The sequence below is a fragment of the Mandrillus leucophaeus genome, unplaced genomic scaffold, assembly GCF_000951045.1.
Source record: "Mandrillus leucophaeus isolate KB7577 unplaced genomic scaffold, Mleu.le_1.0 Scaffold465, whole genome shotgun sequence".
Lineage (NCBI taxonomy): Eukaryota > Metazoa > Chordata > Mammalia > Primates > Cercopithecidae > Mandrillus > Mandrillus leucophaeus.
Window position 1 is genome coordinate 3,099,851 of NW_012104976.1, and position 21,181 is coordinate 3,121,031.

The 21,181-nt window shown below is 39.0% G+C and overlaps 1 protein-coding gene and 1 long non-coding RNA gene across 2 annotated transcripts in view; one reads left to right on the forward strand and one right to left on the reverse strand.

The window, feature by feature from the left end:
• HEPHL1 (hephaestin-like 1) overlaps positions 1–21,181 on the forward strand; it is a 79,277-nt gene that overhangs the window by 38,441 nt on the left and 19,655 nt on the right. The window contains exons 5-11 of the mRNA XM_011995021.1: positions 1,934–2,188; positions 4,807–4,975; positions 7,194–7,333; positions 7,476–7,607; positions 9,345–9,556; positions 16,552–16,702; positions 20,115–20,327. Of these exons, the coding sequence (XP_011850411.1) occupies positions 1,934–2,188; positions 4,807–4,975; positions 7,194–7,333; positions 7,476–7,607; positions 9,345–9,556; positions 16,552–16,702; positions 20,115–20,327 (1,272 nt within the window). The remainder of the gene's footprint in view (positions 1–1,933; positions 2,189–4,806; positions 4,976–7,193; positions 7,334–7,475; positions 7,608–9,344; positions 9,557–16,551; positions 16,703–20,114; positions 20,328–21,181) is intronic.
• LOC105550132 overlaps positions 1,408–21,181 on the reverse strand; it is a 47,644-nt gene continuing 27,870 nt past the window's right edge. Inside the window, exons 2-3 of the long non-coding RNA XR_001007651.1 lie at positions 1,869–2,181; positions 1,408–1,733 (exon numbers count right to left, since the gene is read on the reverse strand). This is a non-coding gene — a long non-coding RNA (uncharacterized LOC105550132). The remainder of the gene's footprint in view (positions 1,734–1,868; positions 2,182–21,181) is intronic.

A 21,181-nucleotide genomic window follows, 5' to 3' on the forward strand; every position in this document is an offset into this window, starting at 1 on the left:
GACTATTTCCATTGTATTGCACGCCTTCTCTTTTACTTCTAGTGGTATTTTGGCAACCTTGTGTGTAATGATTCTTGGAAAATATTTTAGGAGGAAAGGAAGTAAGGGAGAGAAAGAAAGGGGAAGGCAGGGAGGCAGAGAAAACAATGAAGGATGGAGTCAATGAAGATGTAAATTCAAATCATTGCTGTGACCAGTTGTAATTCATAACCTTTACAAAATGGGAGTGATGATCTCAAATATTACAGAAAACTACTAATTGTGATTATTTAAGACTCACCTGCCCAAATAATTCCTGTTACTCTGTATTTATTCTTTTGAAGTGAAAATGTCCAACAAAATGAAATGAATTACATAAGCAAACACAGATTACAAGTATCATAAAAAGAAGCCTGTCCAGGCACAATGGCTCATGCCTATAATCCCAGCACTTTGAGAAGCACGTATGGGAGGATTGCTTGAGGCCAGAAGTTCAAAGCCAGCCTGGACAACATAGGGAGATCCGTTCTCTACAAAAAATTCATAGTGTCACATGCCTGTGGTCCCAGCTACTTGTGATGCTGAGGTCAGAGGATTGCATTAGCCCGGGAGTTTGAGGCTGCAGTGAACTAAGTGCCACTGCACCCCAGCCTGGGTGACAGAGCAAGATCCTGTCTCAAAAAACAAAAACAAAAAACCCTAGTCTGTATGCTGAAGTAGATGTGTGTTTGCAAACAATCCTTCAAGACTGGAAAAGGGCCAGGTATGGTGGCTCACGCCTGTAATCCCAGCACTTTGGAAGGCCGAGGTGGATGGATCACTTGAGGCCAGGAGTTCAAGACCAGCCTGGCCAACATGGCAAAACTTCTCTCTACTAAAAATACAAAAATTAGCTGGGCGTGGTGGTGGACACCTGTAATCTCAGCTACTGGGGAGGCAGAGGCAGGAGAATCTTTTGAACCCAGGAGGCAGAGGTTGTAGTGAGCCGAGGTTGTGCCACTGTACCTCAGCCTGGGTGTGACACAGCGAGACTCCATCTCAAAAGAAAAAAAAAGAGAGAGAGAGACTGGAAAAGGAGACCTAATCAAGTAAAGAAAAAAATTTTATTACAAAAAATCTAGCCTATGGAAGATAATTAATATGTACAAGATTTATTGATCAATTTATTTAAATTTACTAAAATAATTTAGAATTAATTTCAGCAACAATTGCCTTTTATCTCAGTTTGAACTTAAGAAGGGATGTTGTGACTTTTTAAAGCCCTGAATCCAGTTCTTTTCTGAACTTGGTCAAGTCCCAGCTGCCATTTAGATGGTTTTAAAGTTTTTGGTCCTGGACTTACGCCATAAACTTAATAAGATTCTGCCCCAGCAACATGTATTAAAAACTGTTTTTCTCTTGGCTTTTTAAAGTAAACAAACAAAACAGTTCTCATAAATCCCTTTTAATCAGTTCCTTTTCTTTCCATCTCACTATATGCTTTTGACACTTCAGTAAGTAGATACTATGTGCCAGTTTTTCTGCTAGGTCCTGATAACTGTTAAGATGAACAAAACAGGGTTTCTAGTTCCAAGGAGCACAAAATCTGGTGGAGACAGCAGATATGCCAGTGAAGGATTAGGACAGAAGGTGACTGAGCCTCCTGTAAATATGAGCAGCACTCTGTTTTCTCCTGACCTCATTATTGCGTTCTCACAGCAGCTCCGAGGCTGTTTTCAGTGTGTGCTGATCTTCGCTTTCATTGAGTGTTTTTTCTGGAAAAAGGCCAATAAAAACATTTCATTTCTCTTTTGTACAATATATATTTCTAAGAGCCAGGTTTTTCTGCACCAAAACCTTACAACCAATGGTCTGCACTGGTTTTCCAGCCATACTCAAGTACGTATTACCAACATTTCTGGTCCTGGTCGCCTCTGCAGGGGAGTCTTTTCCACTAGTGTGTTTCTATTTCCAGCCCTCAATGGATACCTCTTCGGAAACTTCCCTGAGCCTGATATGTGTGTTGGTGAATCTGTGTCCTGGCACCTATTTGGAATGGGGAATGAGATAGACATCCATTCCATCTATTTCTATGGTAACACCTTCATCAGCAGAGGGCATCGGACTGATGTCGTCAACCTGTTCCCAGCCACCTTCCTTACAACAGAAATGATAGCCGAGAATCCTGGGAAGTGGATGATAACCTGCCAGGTCAGCGACCACCTACAAGGTAAAAAGGACAAAGACCAGTCGATATGTTTAGAATGGTACAATAAAACCACACAGTCACCAGTGCTCATCCAATGCCTACTGTTAGATAGAGTCTTGTATGTAGTATATTTAATTAGGTAATAAATATACAGGAAAATATAATGCTCATCTCTTTGATATTCTATCAACAGATATTTATTGACCACTTCTGTATGAAAAAGGTGGAGAAGTGATTAAAAATTGATGAGACCTTCAAGGAACCTATAATCTAGTAGTTAGACATTCACAAAATGAATAAAATTTAAGGCAGAATGAGACAAATGCTCTTTGGGGGTTGTAGTCACTACTCTGGAGCAATCACAGGGGCTTCCTGAGGAGCTGGCTCCTAATATGAGCCTTGAAATATGAGTAGGAACTGAATAGATAAAGAAGGAAAGACTTTCCAGATAGAGGAAGCAAAATGAACTGGGAAAAACACATGTTCTCTTTGAGCAACTGTAAGTAGAGTAATAAAGTTTTAGCACTGGAAAGGACTTTCTGGATAATAAGGACCAATCGCCCCTTCAATTATTTAATTTCCTTTTGAACATCTCTTGTGAGTAGTTATAGCAGCTCACCTCATCTCTGGACTGCTCTATTGGAATGTTCTTCCTCAAATTGAGACAAAATCCATTGACCTGTAGCTTCCTTCGTGGCCTATCACAGGTGCATGATAAACATTTGTTGGCTTAAGTGCCTATTGAATGACCTGGTCCTGGTTTCTTGGCACACCATACACTATGTCCTTTCTGAGCTGGACCATAATGTTCCTTACAGAGAAGTGATGACAGAAGAGCCTGGGGAGGCTCATCAGGCCCCTCAGCAAAGCTAAAGAGGTGGGGCTGTGTGATCCTTAGCTCTTTAGGCACACCAGTGACATAATCAGTGCAGTTATTTAGGAAGATAAATGTATGCATGCAAGAAGGACTTGATAGAGGAATTCTGGTTACTGGATGCTAGTTAAGAAGCATTTGACAGCATTAGAATTCTAACATCAAAAGGGTCTGCCCTCAGATGGTGAAATCAAGATGAAAAAAAATATGTTAATGGAATAGACATAGAAGAAACAATGTCTGATTAAATTTGGATACTAACTTCACCTAGTCACTAATAGGTGCAAAGATCCAGCTGCTCAGGGCTGCTTTGATAACACATTCTTGTTCCTGTCCACCTTCCGCAGTGAATCATAGCATTAGTCAACTGCAGTATCCCAATTACATTCAACTGAAAAATTAATCAGTTAATAGGTACTAGATGCTCTTCTGGAAAAACAAAGATTAACAAGACAAGGTTTGTATTCTCAAAGAGTCTCATGCTGTTAAATCTGGGGAGAAACTGTAGATTTAAAATCAAGGTATTAGCAGCCATTTGAGACTAGTAAGATTGCTAAATTAGCCCAATAGTTGTGGACATAAGCTGGTATTTATACTTTCACTGAAATACAATATTTCTAAATTGTCCGTGCATTCAGAAAAAAAGTTATTCTAAAAAATTAGAAAATATATATAATTGGAGGCTTTTTAACAAATAGAGACAGAGTCTTGCTATGTTGCCCAGGCTGGTCTCAAACTCCTGGGCCCAAGCAATCCTCCTACCTTAGCCTTTCAAAGTGCTGGGATTATAGGCATGAGCCACTGGATCTGGCCCCTATACATTGATTTTAAAATCAGTAGTCCCATAATAGATATATTTTACATTCACATTTTGGTGAATATCTTCCCTATTTTCTATTTCTTAATATGCAAATATGTATGTATTTTATAAAATGAAATCAGTCTATTGATGCCTCACTGTAGCTAACTTTTCTCGTTTACAAATATATCAGAAACACATTTTCATGTCGATGAATATAGAGCTTGGGTCATCATTGTTAATACTTTCAGTGTCCATTATAAGGAGATTACAACTTACTTAATCAACACTCCATTGCTTAACGCTTATGTTTCCCACCAATTTTTTTCTATTATAAACAGTACTGATGACTATTATTTATAGATGTTTGCACTTTCGTCTGAACATTTCCTTAGAAAAACTCCTAGATTTAGAATTCCTGGGTCAAAGAGTTTGATTTTTTTTAAAAAAAGCTATGGACATACATTGCCCCATTCTCTTTTGGAAATTGTTATTCTTCTACCTGAAGTGTACGAGTATGGCTCTTTCCCCAGTCATCTACCAACCTGAGAATTTTTAGTCTTTCTAATCTTTACTAATCTAATCAATGAACATAGTATCATTTGAATACTGTTAAGGTGTGAGTACTATTTGAGTACTATTAAGGTTGAACTTTTTTTTTTTCCTTTGTTTATTGGCCAATGTTACTCCTTTTGTGAATAAACATTTCTGTTCCTTGCTCATTTTCTACTGGAGATTTACTTGTTTTCATCTTTATTTGTAAAAGTGATTTACATATTAATATTTTGTCATATGTGTCACAAATATCCCTCCTGTTGCCATTTATCCTTTTTAAAAAAGCTTTCTTTATGGTCTAATTTTCTGTACAAAAGTCTAAATGTTCAATAGTCAAATCTATCAGTGTTTTCCTCTGATTCCTTTTGTGAGCCTTTATGCCTCAGCTCGTGGTTTTCCTCCGTTCTGCAGCTGGTATGCTGGGGCAATACAATGTTGCTAACTGCAAAAGTGATATTTTCTACCCGGAGATGAAGGGTCAACAGAGGCGCTACTTTATAGCAGCTGAAAAAATTCTTTGGGATTATGCTCCTCAAGGCTATAACAAATTCAGTGGTCTTCCTCTAAATGCCTCTGGCAGGTAAGCACTCTTTGCTGGTGTTTCTAAGCCTCTGGTCAGAGAAGCATGTGCTGGGCTTTCTTTGTGATCTCATTTGTATTCCAATCGCTGCTCTGATGAGCTCATACTGCATGGATGGCATAGTGCTGCAAAAGCACTGCTGAGAACTGGTAGAATATTTCTTGTTTTGTGACTTACTGGCTAAATCAAAACACTAGATCATTCATTCATTGATCAGAATTTCTTGAGTAGGTACTATGTGCAAACTCCAGTGCAAAGTGCTGTTAGAAATCCTTTGACTCCTGATTTGAATGAATCATGTTCTCTCTGCGCTCCCATAGAATATACTATTTAAAAAATTGAGTCTAGCAATTTATTAGATGGATCTGGACTCCTGTGACTTGTTACTATATAACCATATGCAAAAATGTCTGTGAAGATATTAGAAAATGTACAGTATGATATTAAGAATCCTTTTTTATATTTAAGGGAATGTTTTAAAAATTCTCTTTGTGATCAATAAAACATCATTTGCTTCCTTAATTGTACATTTTATTCATTCATTCATTTATTCATCCTTACATTCACTAATTATTCCACCAAACTGATGCACTTGAACCCTGCCTAAAGAATTTGTGTGAACCATATGTGAAAGACTCTGATATCAACATTCTCTATTGACTAGTATTTCTCCATAAACAGAATAATGAGAATTAGCATTCAAAATTGTCTTAGGGGCCTCATAGAATTCTGAAGTGCCTTCTGAAATATGAAAGATTAAACTATATTCAATCAATATTTAATGTGATATATGAAAGCACAACGTGCAAGAAGACATGAGGGATACAAGGATATCTAAAGCAATAAAAAGCAGAGGGAGAAGTTGGGTTCACAGGAGTAGAGAAGTAACTGCAAGTTACAAAGAAGAATGAGGTGAGTTGTCCTGGTAGTGAGTTATCTGGGTGTTCAGAGAGAGCTAAGCTAGTCATAGAGGAAGTGAGACTTAAGCAAGATCTTGAGGAGTGATAGACTTTATCTAACTGAATAGGGAAGAAGGGAATTTTAGATGCAGGGGTTGATGCAAAACACCTATGGCATGGGGGGAATGAACAGATGAGACTGCAGTAACAATTTGCATAGAAGAATGGGCATTTGCATAGAGAAATAGAGAATTGGGGTAAACGGGATACCAATTGCAGAGGTCCTTTAATCTTTTTGAACATTATTTGATTGGCAATTGGAAGCAATTGAAGATTTTGGAGCAGGTAAATGACAATTAAAATTACCATTTTAGAGACTAATATTGTATTAAGTGAAAAAGTAAGTGCCGTCTTGGCCATTAAAAGTAATTTTTAATCATGGTCTTGGCCATTATGACCACTTGGCTTACTTTTGCACTAATTTAATAGTTGTGTGTGTATATGCTGAGAAGAAAAGTAAATGAGCCAGTATCAGACAGAGGATACAGTTCAGAGGTTCATATAATGGGCCACACCCAGTGTGATTAGGGCATGAACTGGGGTCATGGTAGTGGGAAGAAAGGAAAAGAAAAGATGCACAAGGAGAGTAGAAAAGGAAGAGTGCCAGAAAATTTTACAAAGTAAGGATGAATGAGTTAAGGGAATGAAGGAGAAAAAGAAAATCTACATGGCTGCAGGAGTGATGGTACCATTAACAGAAATAAGGTAGTATAAAGACAGTATTAGTCAGAATTTATATTATCATATTCATGACTTGGAAATGTGGCATTTCATGTATATGGTTTATATGGTAGCTCTCCATTAATTACACTATTTGATTGACTAGACACTCCATTTCTTAATAATGCCAGATGTCAAAGAGCTTACTAGATGCAGATACTATTCATATTAACATCAGTAAGAGAGAGAGGGATGCTTATTCTGCAGAGAAACCGGTTAGTTCTTTATTACTCTGTAGAACACCGTTCTCGGACTCTAATATTGGTAAACAAGGAGTTTACTTGTGCCTGCTCCAGTTGCTGGACCTCTGGGGAAGAAAGTACAATGGCTAAGAGAGAAATGAGCTTGAGTATCATCCAGCCTCTGAAGACTTTTAGGGCTGGTTGACTATTCCTGGGAACTCTGTTGAAGCCTTTGCTGTCTTTTCTGGGGAGAAGGGTGGGTGAGTGGACTAAAAGTGATGGAATGAAGCTCCATAATTAAAGCATTTGGTGGATATGTTGAGAAGTGTCCTCAATCGGGTTCCTATGTCTTTTCAGTGACTCTGATCTCTACTTCACACAAGGGGACAACAGAATAGGAGGAAAATACTGGAAGGTTCGGTATACTGAATTTGTTGATGCAACTTTTACTAAAAGGAAGCGGCTGTCTGCTGCAGACGCCCATCTTGGAATTCTTGGTACAGTAAAATCATCCCCCATGCATTGAACCCAGGGAGATGTTTTAGCAGGGCATATACATCTGCACAGAGTGACTCTTCTGCTCTACTTCTTTCTGTCTCTTTTCATTCTCTTCTCTCTCTTCTTCTTGATATTTTTCAGGCCCAGTCATCAAGGCAGAGGTGGGTGATACCCTGTTAGTGACCTTTGCCAACAAAGCTGACAAGGTCTATAGCATTTTGCCCCATGGCGTGATCTATGACAAGGCATCTGATGCAGCCCCAAACCTAGATGGTAAGTCTCACTGTGACCTTAGGGAGGAAACAGGAAGGGTGAGCAAAGCACTTAGAAATAAACAGACCTGCTTCAAATCCTGGTGCCTTCCCTTACCTGTCCTGAGGGCTTGGGCAATCACTTAAACTTTCTGAACCTGATTCTCTCCTGTCAAATGCAGATAACAATACTCACCTCACAGGGCTTCGGAAACGGAGGGAGAGAATTTAGGACAAGGTCTGGCCCATGGCCGGTTCTTAGGAAATGTTCATTTATTTCTTTTTTTTCTCAATAATATAGTAAATTGCAAAAGTGAGCTACTTTCACAATCACTTCTTTTTCTCTAAGATGGAGAGCTTTTCAGTTGCAGGTTGCATAGGATTTTGCAGGTAAAGGCTGAAGGGAAAACCTGATTTCTAATGGTTTGTTGACATCAACATCTTACACATGGTCTTTGCTCTGTATCAAATCAACAAATATGTTTATAAAAAACAGTAATATGTGCTTATCATCTGATATGGCCTCTCCCCATCACAGAGTACGTGGCACAGGTTCTCTAAATGTAAGAAAGGTAGCTGTTGCCCATTGGCTGTGAGAACTCTAATCCATTCATGATACTGCTCTTGGGAAACTTCTAGTTCCTTGATACTCATCCCTGTCACTGCAGCAGACACCCTGGCTTCCTGGGATACTCTTAACACTCGAGTGTGATGCCAGTTGAGAACAGGTTTTGTGGTGATGGTGAGGGGATAGAGGAGAAAGGAATGGAAGAGAATTCCCTCTCCCTGGACCCATCCTCACCCTCTCTTGCTGTGGTAACAATTCCTATACCTGTCCTCTCCTCCTTGGTCAAAATACTCAAAATGGCTGGGTGCAGTGGGTCACGCTTGTAAGCCCAGCAATTTGGAAGGCTGAGGCAAGAGGATCTCTTGAGCCTGGGAATTCAAGATTACAGTTATAATCATGCCAGTGTACTCCAGCCTGGATGACAGAGCAAGACCCTGTTTCTTAAAAAAATAAAAGAAAAAAAATGCTCAGAATGACTGTGTGTTTGTGTGTGCAGAAAGAACACTAGAACAGACAAAATACTTGTGAACTCAGCAAACATATTGGGCACCTTTTTGCAGAGCACTGGATAAAATGCAGAGTGAGCCTCTGGCCTTGTCTAGTAGGAAAGATTAAATGTGTTTTTTGGCAGTATGGTGTAAGGGTTAAGTTCATAGTCTTTGGAATCAGACAAAAACTGAATTTGAATCCCAGATTTGCTATTTATCAGCTTTGTAACCTTGGGCATTCACTAAACTCCTCTATCTTGTAGTTATTTGGATGATTTCCGAGTTCAGTCTCCTATATTTCAAACTCTTTAAAGACAGGTTTCTTGCTTAATTCTTTTGGGTATCTTCTGCAAGACCAAGTATAATATATTCTACATAGAAAGCATTCCAGTGATATTTTATGAATTTTCACTTAATTGTTAAATGGGTCATTATCAGTCTTTTAATATTTGTTAAGGCTGGCATTTGAGTAAGAAACTGTACGGGATTTATTAAGAAGATAATCCTTTGATTTAAACGTTCATCTCATAAGCCAGTAGATTATGGCAGTGGCCTCCTCTGGTAGGATACACAAGAGAAAACCACTCTCCTGGTACAAAATTCTTCATCATCAGAGGGAGACACCCGGGGCTGGAAGACCCAGTCTGACCAATATAATGTTCTTGCCTGTTGCTTTGAATAACTGTTTTGTTTATATCCTCAGGATTTGTGAAACCAGGGGCACATGTTAAACCAGGTGAAACCTTCACATACAAGTGGACAGTGCCTGAGAGCGTAAGCCCAACTGCTGGTGATCCTCCCTGTCTGACCTATCTTTACTTCTCAGCAGTTGATCCAATTAAGGACACCAGCTCTGGCCTGGTAGGGCCTTTGCTAGTCTGTAAAAAGGGCGTCCTCAATGCTGATGGGACACAGGTAGGCCATTGAGTGTCACCAGTTCTTCTCAGGGCTGTATGTGGGAGAGATCCGCAACAGAGCTAGAGATGAGACAGGAATAGTCAGTTACAAAAAGCGATTTATCTTTCTTCCTCTTGAAGTAGACTTCTACATAATGGAGATTTTATTTTATTATGTGGTGAAAATTTAACATCTAAATTTGTAGTTACAAATGCTCACTCGGGAACCTGGAATCTCTGCTTGTTGTGGTTAGGATTTGGCAGACCTCTTTTTCTGTGTGCTGCTTTTATTACAGAATCTTTAGAGATCCACATGGAACACTAATGGGAATTATCTTCTTGAACAAGGTTTCTCAAACTTAGCCACCATCAGAAATACTTGGGGACCATTTAAACATCTATTATTCAGATACTACAGACTAATTAAATCAGAATCTCCAGATGATTCCAATGTGCAGCCAAGGTTGAGAAGGAACAAGAAAGCATTTAGATAACTTCTTGCAAGTCCCAACTTAGAGATTTGAATGGATCAACTGATTAGTGTAGTGAAGCAGAGCCTTTCAAGCTATGTCTACATGATATTAAACATATTGATGAAAAGAGAAAAATACAGTCATTTAACCATCTATTTTATCCATCAGAAATAGCAAGGACATTTATTTAAATAGTATATTTTATAAGTTTTGGCATTGTGTGACTCCACTTCTGGACTCAAAAGAATTTCCAGATTTAAAACACACAAAATATCTCGATCCTATTTGGATTTTCCTTTTTCTACATGAAGGAACAACCCCAGAAATGTCTATTGGCATGTGTTATAAGACTGAATGTTTATGCTGTGCCTCAACAAGCACACAAGGCAAAGCAGAATGATTATCCATATTTTAAAGCTGAAGAGGCTCAGAGACATTGAGTGGAATTCCAGGAAATACACCTAGTAAGTAGTGAAAGTTGGCAGTAAAACACAGGACCTTGAACATCCAACTTTGTCCTTTTTCCAATGCATCCTCTTGCTTCCTCGCAGATTAATACCTAAGCCAAGGAGATTAAGTGCCAGAAAATGTTTGAAAGGTAGTTCTGATTTTGCCCCTGCTGTATCCATTTAATAGTACTTTTGAAGTTTGCTGGAAGCACCTCATAGTCTGTGGGAGTTGTTGCCTAAGCCAAATACTATTCATGGTTAGTCCACTTACACAAAATTCATGAGAAAAAAAAAAAAAAGTAACCTGAAACATCCTATACCCATAACTTGACTGAGAGAGAAAATCATTTGGCCAGATGGAAAGGTTTGTTCAATTCAAGAGTTATTACTTATGAAATACCTACTATGTGCCAGTCCCTCTATAAGCAAAATGGTCAGTCCTCTTCTAGGCATGTGGAGAGATGAAAATGGAAAGAAGTGTTTGCATCTCTTTGCAGTAAATTGTCATAAATTCTCACAGTGGTGAATGGTCAGGTGACAGAATGTCATTTACTAAGACCCCTGGTCCTCCACAATAACCATTCAGTCAAACTCCCTACTCCCACGCTGTTTCTTTCTTTGAATCCACCTCTCTATATATCTCACACTTTAAAAAAAAAACTGACTTATGAAAAAGTAGAAAAAATTTGCAAAGAATCCTCATATACCCTTCACCCAGATTCATTAACATTTGATCTCATTTGCTTTATTATCTCTCTTTGTTTTTATGGGTTTTTTTCCTGAACTGTTTGAGAATAGGTTGCAGACATAATGTCTTTCAGTGTGTGTTTCCTAAAAGCAAGGACTCTTTCTGACATAAACAAAGTAAAATTATCTAAGTCAGAAAATTGACCTTGACATTGTCAAATCTACATACATTTTTAAATGTTGCTGATTGTCTCATTGATGTTCTTTATAGCAAAAGAAAAACATGTTTTTCCTGATCCCGGGTCTGATCTAGGATCAGGCATTGCATTGAGCTGTCTCCTCTTTCCCCCATGATTAATTTCTTTAAATTTTTTTTATTTTTAATTTTTGTGGGTACATAGAATGTGTATATATTTATGGAGTACATGAGATGTTTTGCTATAGGCATGCAATGCATAATAACCACATCATGGAGAATGGAGTATTCATCCCCTCAAGCATTTATCCTTTGTGTTACAAACAATCCATTTATATTCTTTTAGTTGTTTTCAAATGTACAATTAAGGTGACTATAGTCACCCTCCCCATGATTAATTTTATCACAGGGCACCAGGCATGATTTTTCTAAAGTGCAAATGAGATCAAGTCACTTTCCTGTTCTGTACCTCTAGTGGTTTCCTATCACACCCAGAATAAAAAACAACACTATTTAGACATGCCCCAGCCTCTTGTTCCCACAAGTGGGCACCACGCTTCCTCATGCCCACTTATGCTCCACCCACATTCTGTTCCTCTCACAGGTCAAGCTTGCCTTTGACTTCGGGCCTCTATACTAGGCTCCTTATGCCTGGAATGTCTTCCCCTGACCTTTGCATGGCTAACTCTTCTTGTCACTCCTCAGGGAAGCCTTCTCTGATCACCAGGTTAAGTCAATCTCTTTTATATCACCTGATTTTGCTATCACTTACCACCATAAGACAGTTTCCTTCTTTATTTATTTGCTTATGTGTATAGTATGCTTCCTCCTACAAGAAGATAAGTGCAATGGAGCAAGGACCTTGCCTATCTTATCTTCCTTTCCTAGAACAATGCACGGCACATTGTTGACATTCAACAAATATTTCTGCTTGAATAAATGAAATGCAGTGTAAGTACTCTTATCCCCAAGGTTAAGAAGTTTAGTTAGCAGAAGATGCCATATTACACACATCTTAAACATTGTGTGGCCTGCAAACAAACACTGAAAATTCCGGTACGACCTCATTTGCAAAACTCATTTCCCTTATCCACATTTCAATACTCAGAGTTGTGTGATGGGTTATGGTTTAGACCTCTCACCTTTCTTCCCTGCTGCTGTGGGAGCCTACTATATACTCACTACTCACTTATATGCTTTTCACAAAATAGCTGTGTGCTGCAGACACCAGTCACTACTCAGATGTTCCATATATATATGGAGAAAGAGACACAGAGGGAGACATTTATTATGAGAAATTGGCTCATATGATTATGGAGACTTATAAGTCTCAGCACCTGCAGGCTGAGTCAACAAGCAGGAGACCCAGAAGAGCCAATGGGGTGACTCCAGTTAGAAAGCTGACAGGCTCGAGAACCAGGAAGAGCCAACATTTTAGTTTAAGCATGAAGGCAAAAAGAAGACAATGTCCTAGTTCAAGGGCAGTTGGGCAGGAGAAATTCTCTCTTACTTAGAGGAAGGTGAGCCTTTTGGTTCTTTCTATTCATGCCTTCAACCAATTGGATGAGGTACACTCACGTCAGGAAGTACAATCAGTTTTATTCAGTCTACTGATTCAAGTGTTAATCTCATCCAAAAACAGCCTTCCAGAAACACCCAGGATAATGTGTGAGCAAAAATCTGGGCACACTGTAGCCCAGTTAAGTTATACATATATTCACCATCATGCAGGGTTCTGCCACCTTCCTTCTAATGTTTTCTTGGGCTAATTTCCCACCCTCATTAAATCCAGTTACTCTCCAAATACCTGTCAAGCAATGAGGTTCTTCAATGCAACTCCTTTCAATTGTTCATTCTTGTACTGCGGACAATTGTAGTCACACCTAATAATAACAGCACTGAGTACTTAATATTTGTCAGTTATTGTGTTGAGTGCTTTAGCTAAGTCATCTCATTTAATCTTCACAAAAAACGTGATGTGGGAACTACTATTGCCCTCATGTTGCAAGTGAGGGAATTAGGGCTTAGAGAGGATAAATTGCTTGCTCCAGGCTTCACAATGGGTGAACAGAAGAATAGCATTAGAACCTAGGTTTTTCTGTTCACATAGCCCATGATCTTTTAAATACATTTTGATCTTTTATGTTCTTCAAATTTTTAACATTTTATTCCGAAAACTTTCAAGTCTTAATTGTTTTCTTCTGTAGCTTATGCTCTTATACCACTGCCTTCTAAAGCATCATGTAATTAAGGAAATAACTATATATAAGGGATAGTAGGAGCAAGGAGTACTCACATCGTTGATGAGGAGTTAGGAAAGCATCACAGAAGTGGGCAGCTAAGCAGAACCGTGAGGTTGCTTAGTGGTTTGCAAGAGAAAAGAGTGGCAGACTATCAAAGCTGAGGGAATACGTGCATGAAGGGCAGAGGGATGCAGAACACAGCAAGTGCAGAGGGCAACAAGGAGCTTGGCCTTGCTTCAAAGTGCCAGGAGGAAAGAGTCAAGAGATGAGGCTGAACAGGTAGGCAGGAACCAGAATACCATGAGGTGAGACTGCATTGTCCAACATAAGGAGAGAGATGTGGTCAGATGACATTGTTGAGGGTCCCTCCAGAGCATGCAGCAGGATGAAGGTGGCTTGGGTGGGGAGCGTGTTAGAGATAAGAAGGCATTGAGGGATGGAAAGGATGGTCACCTCCATTCTTCACAGAACTAGAAACAACAACTTTAAAATTCATATGGAACCAAAAAAGAGCCCATATAACCAAGGCAATCCTAAGCAAAAGGAACAAAGCTGGAGGCATCACAGTACCCGATTTCAAACTATACAACAAGGTTACAGTAACCAAAACAGCATTGTACTGATACAAAGTCAGACACATAGAGCAATTGGACAAAATAGAGAACTCAGAAATAATACAGCACATCGACAACCATCTGATCTTTGACAAACCTGACAAAAACAAAAAAATGGGGAAAGGATTCCCTATTGAATAAGTGGTGCTGGGAGAACTGAGTAGCCATATGCAGAAAATTGAAACTGGACCCCTTCCTTACACCTTATACAAAAATTAACTCAAGATGGATTAAAGACTTAAATGTAAAACCCAATACTATAAAAACCCTAGAAGAAAATCTAGGCAATACCATTCAGGACATAGGCATAGGCAAAGATTTCATGATGAAAAGGTCAAAAGCAATTGCAACAAAAGCAAAGCATGACAAATGGGTTCTAATTAAACTAAAGAGCTTCTGCACAGCAAAAGAAACGATCATCAGAGTGAACAGACAACCTATAGAATGGGAGAACATTTTTGCAATCTATCCATCTGATGAAGGTCTAACATCCAGAATCTACAAGGAACTTAAACAAATTTAAAAGAAAAAAAAAAACCATTAAAAAGTGGGCAAAAGACATGACCAGATACTTCTCAAAAGAAGACATCTATGCGGCCAATAAAACTATGAAAAGAAGCTCAATGTAACTGATCATTAGAGAAATGTAAATCAAAACCACGATGAGATACCATCTCATGCCATTCAGAATGGCAATTATTAAAAAGTCAAGAAATGGCAGATGCTGGCAAGGCTGTGGAGAAACAGGAACACTTTTACACTGTTGGTGGAAATGTAAATTAGTTCAACCATTGTGTAAGACAGTGTGGTGATTCCTCAAAGACCTACAACCAGAAACACCATTTGACCCAGCAGTCCCATTACTGGAGATATACCCAAAGGAATATAAATCATTCTGTTACAAAGATACATGCATGCATATGTTCACTGCAGCACTATTCACAATAGCAATGACATGGAATCAACTGAAAAGCCCATGTCTTTTGAGAGACTGGATAAAAAATTGTGGTACAGGTACACCATGGAATACTATGCAGCCATAAAAAGAAATGAGATCTTGTCCCTTGCAGGGACATGGATAGCGCCTGAAGCCATTATCCTTGGCAAACTTATGCAGGAACAGAAAACCAAACAATGCATGTTCTCACTTATAAGTGGGAGCTGAACAATGAGAACACATGGACCTAGGGCGGGGAACAACACACACTGGGGCTTGTGGGGGTAGGGTTGGAGGGAGGGAGAGCATCAAGATAAATAGCTAATGCATGCTGTGCTTAATACCTAGGCGATAGGTTGATAGGTGCAGCAAACCACCATGGCACATGTTTACCTATGTAACAAATCTGCACGGACTGCACCTGTATCCCAAAATTTTAAATTAAATTAAAAAGAAAAGAAAACCTAGTCATCTCTCTTGGTGAGCTCTAAAGGAAAGCATACTGCAGCAATCTGTGATGCTGTGTGGTCAGATAGGCTCAAATAGACTGTTTAGGAATACACACAGTGGGAAGTCATATCCACTGTCCCCTCACTGCCCACTCAAGTTAACATAATTTAGCTAAGTCTCATCAGTTACATGAATTCATTATTTCACTCAGAAATGTATACTGAGTGCCTGCTTTTCCAGGCATTTTTCTTGGTGATGCAGGTACAGAGAGGAATCTAAGGTGTTCCTACCCTCAGGAAACTCACATTGCAGTAGGAAAAAGTTAAAAAAAAAAAAAGACTTCATAAATAAAATACAGTTTCAGGTGAAGGTAAGTGCTATGAAGAATAAAATAGGGTAAAGTGAGTGAGTTTCTGGGCAAAAGATGGTGATTAGTTTAGAAGGGTGGTTAGGGAAGACCACTCTGAGAAAGTGACATGCAGAAAAGTGAATTGAGGAAGGGAGTTCCTCAATTCATGATCCACAACACATGGAAAGACCCTGAGGCAGGAATGAGGTTGGTGTGTTCATGGAAGGGCAAAAGGCCAGAGTGCCTGGAGCAAGCTAGGAGGTGAGTACAGGGAGATGCAGTCAGAGAGAGAGGCTGGGCCAGGGCTTGGAGGTCAGGGTAAGGAGAAAAAGTCAGTGAGGACCAGCCTGGCAACAAAGGCCAAAAGAGTAGAAAGTCTTCTGAGCAGGGGCCGATTTCCTTGGAGGATGGATGTAACCAGAAAGACACATTTTCTGGATGGGGAATAAATTCATCAGAGCAACATTCAGTATCCTGATTTTAAAATGACCTGGGCACTCTATAGCTGATGTTGATCTACCCTTACTTATTAATACTTTGTGTGAACTTTGAAAGGAAAGCAATTCTGTGAATTCCTCCAAGCTGCACTTTTTATGTATTCCTTTCTTCTCTGTAGAAAGGAATAGACAAGGAGTTTTACCTACTGTTCACAGTCTTTGATGAGAATCTGAGCAGATATTTTGATGAAAACATTCAGAAGTTTATCTGGCATCCCTTCAGCATTGACAAAGAAGATAAAGAATTTATGAAATCCAACCGAATGCATGGTATGACAAATGACTTTCCCTCCTGTAAATGAAAGGCTGACTTGCATTCGAAGTGAAAATGATTGGTGTGTTTTAATTATCTTAATTTTGGTTTCTTGGGTATTGTTCTTGGTCACGAGTAAGTTATTTCATGCCTTCAGCTTCAGATGGTATAGTGAAACCTCCCTATCTCTCAGAGATGTGAAATTTAATACTTCTAGAACACTTTATCAGCCTTAGATGAAGGAACACAAAATTTAAACTAGCGGCCCTGCGGGTGGCTAACGCCTGTAATCCCAGCACTTTGGGAGGCCAAGGTGGGCAGATCATGAGGTCCGGGTACTTAGCCTGGCCAATATGGTGAAACCTCATCTGTACTAAAAATACAAAAATTAGCTGGGCGTGGTGGCACACACCTGTAGTCCCAGCTACTCAAGAGACTGAGGAAGGAGAATCGCTTGAACCCGGAGGCAGAGGTTGTAGTGAGCCAAGATCGTGCCACTGCACCCAGTCTGGGTGACAGAGTGAGACTCTGTCTCAAAAATAAATAAATAAATAAATAAATAAATAAAATGAAATTTAAACTAGCCAAGTTCACAGTACATCATAAATGTAGAAAATTACTGACAAACTACTCTCCCTTGGGTTCACAATAACATCAAGTTGGAAAACCAAAGTGATAATAGGAGATAATCATTACATAGCAAAGTGTCTATAATTAAGTACTATGAATGACTTAATTAAGTAGTATGAGTGACTGGTGAGTGTTAATTTGTGAAATACTATCTGTTCCTATCCCAGATCTTCATTTGAGAGGAATTACTTAATTCTCCCTCTGTCTCTTTTTATCAAGTGTTACAATAGCAAACCACCTGCTAATTGCTCGTGAGTAACACAGGATGCTCATTACTCTTAGGCATATTACCTAAGGTAGCAGAGTAATGAGAGTCCAAACTCAATACCTTGCAAGAGTGTGCAGTCAATAAAAGTGCCTGAAGCAAGTAACCTAAGACAACAGGTGCTAACCTGCTTGTTTTAGGACTCAGCATAAAATCCATTTATTGCCTTTTAAAGCATTATGGAAGAATAACAAAATAGCCCTTAACCTCCTTTCCTTGCATGAAAGTAAAAAATAGTCCAAGGTTACAAGTGCCCCACAGCAACCAGGTCACAGACCCTAGGGTCCCAGATGCTCATTTCCAACAGAGTTCCCTCTTGTGCCAATGGAAAGCACGGAGTAGTGCATTTTCAGTGTCATCTTCTACAAAAGGTTTTGCTGAACAGGAATATTGTTTCCAAACTTCTTAGTAGACAATAAAAAGGGGAAATTAAGGTAGAAATAAGGAAATATAGCAGTTTCTTGGTGGAGAGGCTAAATTGGAAAAGAAATTTATCATAAGAGAGGTCTTCATCTAAAAAAATAGTAAACAACTGAATGAACTACGTCAAATCCAGCCCCACCCTATTTTGGCAATGTGAAACTACTTTCATATTTAGAAATACAGTATGTAGTCCAGGCACAGTGGCTCATGCCTGTAATCCCAGCACGTTGGGAGGTCAAGGTGGGAGGATCACTTGCATCCAGGAGTTCAAGACCAGCCTGGGCAACATAGTGAGACCCCATCTCTACAGAAAATACAAAATTAACCAGGTATGGTGGTGTGCACCTGTAGTCCCAGCTGCTACTTAGGAGGCTGAGGTAGGAGGTAGGAAGATCTCTTGAGCCTGGGAGGTTGAGGCTGAAGTAAGTATAATGGCTCCACTGCACTCCAGCTTGGGCAACAGGGTAAGACTCTCTCTCTCTTTCAAAAAATAAATAAAATAAATAAATAAATACAGGATATATCATTGTTAAAACAAAGTTCAAGGAAAATAATGCATCTTAATTCAAATGTCACATTGATTATAAATTAAGTTCTAGCTTCAGTCCTGCTTGCAGGGAGTGGAAGGAAGAGAGCAACAAAGCCAAAAAGAAAGGGCCTGACATGGTACACAATACTTTGTGTTGTGTTTATTATATAGCCTGTATTCAAAACATGTTTGTTGAAAGAAAGAATGGATGAGTGAATGTTGTAGAAAAAGAGGCTTTAAACAAGCATTCCAAGGCAAGAGAAGATTCTCTACCAACCAGTCAAGGACTGAATTTATTAGCACCTTGATTTATACTCAGATCTCATTAACATTTGATGGACAAGATTTAGATCATTTATTTGCAAAGACATTATCAAAGTTTTTTTTTTTTTTTTTTCAGAAAATGTGGTGTTCTTCTCAGAAGTGCCAGAATTTCTTGGAATTTCTACTAATAATCCCAGATCTGAGTACAATTACCAAGCACCACTGGTTCTGCAGGCACAGAAATATTAGGATAGTACAAAAGTAATTGCAGTTTTTGCAATTACTTTCAATGGCAAAAACTGCAATCACTTTTGCACCAACCTAATAAAAACTAATTTTATTTGATAATGGGATTATAACAGAAGGTCATTCATGTGCATGATAATAGTTCTGTCCTACTATAGGCTTAGTAGAGAGTAGGAGGCGGGTAGAAATATTTATTTCTCCAAGAGACATCAAGCATGAGACGCAATTATGTTCATTCACCAGTCAGACATTGCTGTTATATCATGGCATTCATCCTGATAGCGTGAGAATGTGGTTTCTAAATTCTTCTCAAGGCACTACTTCAGATAGCCACTATCAATGGATTGGGGTTGATGTCAAAGATAAAAACAATTTTCCACTCTGGAAGCACAGAGGGTCTTCATATCTAACTAATCATTATTTATTAATAAAGTCCCTCCAGTAATTGTGTTGGGGTAAAAAAGTACAAGTTATAATAAAGCAAATTTATTTACTCAAAGGCTAACCTCATATAAGCTTAAGTACTCCCTAAAAAAAGCCCTCTCCACTGAACACACATGCACACATACTGTCAATTGATTAAAAAATCTTTCAAATAATGCTGAACCCATGTAATCAGTAAAAGCATGTCTGATAACTTCTAGAATCAAATGCAAAGCCCACTGGCAAATGAGGGTCTTGTAGAATTCAATGAATTAATGACTGAGGAAGAGACATTTAACAAGGGACATCATAGGAAAATAACCTCAAAAGAAAAAGGTTTTCATATCAAGAGCCTTAGAGAAGAGTATGGGGAAATTATTTCGTAAACAATCTGATTTATCCCTTAGTCATTCTTTGAACTAGTGTTCTTGCATATGTGTTGTTAAAGACAACATTTTAATAATTTCCGTATATTTTCATTATTCATTGTTAATTTTGGTCTCCATTTTAAATGGATTCACCATGTGGCTTTTCCCTGGTACTGTTTATTCTCTGAAAACAAGGATCTTTTGTAAACAGTTGACATATTTGAAGCTCCCCTGCCCGATACACACTGATAATTTTTCACTATCTTTCTTCTTCCATTTAGCTGTTAATGGCTACATGTACGGCAACCAGCCAGGCCTAAACATGTGTAAAAAGGATAGAGTTTCCTGGCATCTGATTGGATTGGGCACTGACACCGACATGCATGGAATTGTTTTTCAAGGGAACACCATCCACCTACGAGGGACTCACCGAGACTCCCTGGCCCTGTTTCCCCACATGGCCACAACAGCATTCATGCAGCCAGACCATGCAGGTAAACTTGCTGGGTCCATCTCAGGTGACCAGATTTCTACCTTCAGGCTCATCCACTTACAGTCCTCCCGCAGAAGAAATTGACAGACTTTGTGCACTTCAAGTGGTGTAGAAATAGATATAGTCTCGATTAGAATCAGAGAATCCTGAATTATTAGTCCAAACACATAGTACAAGGGACAAAGGGGAAATATCTAAAATAGCATCCACAAAACAGAAGTAGAAGCCCTCTAAAGTCTTTGGTGCATAAATCCTAGGAGAATGTTTTTGATTCACAGTCCATAAAAATTCAGCCCTGATAAAGTGGACATGTTTTGCTCTCATTGAGCATGAACATAATTTCAGTTGCTTCTCTGAAGCATCTACCAGTTATGGACATCCCAGTGGATGCTTCCAGATTATAGATGTAGGCATAATTGCAGCCTGGTCTCTCTTCCGTAGGTACTGATAACTGCCTTTTGATTGGGGGGCTTCTCTGTTTTTATTCCGTTGGGCACCCTTGGTTTCCCCACAGGGCAATCTGCATTGGATCCGGAATTTATGGAGACCCCTGTATAATGCCAGTACCTGGAACTTCTTCTCTTAGAGATTCCAAGTTGATAAGATAATTGGGGCATTTTCATAAAAGATCTAGAGCAACACATGGTAGCATATGCTAATCACTGCATGAAAAGTGAGGAGAACAAGCCCTACAGACATTGAACATGTTTTTCCAATCCCATTTTTTCATCAGTCTTAGCAAGAAACCAATATGCTACCTAAGATGAGTACTTGCTGTTTACTAATGGATGTTCTACTTCTTTGCTTTCCACTGGAACTGCAGTTTAGATGTCTCCATGTCATCAGTTAAGAACT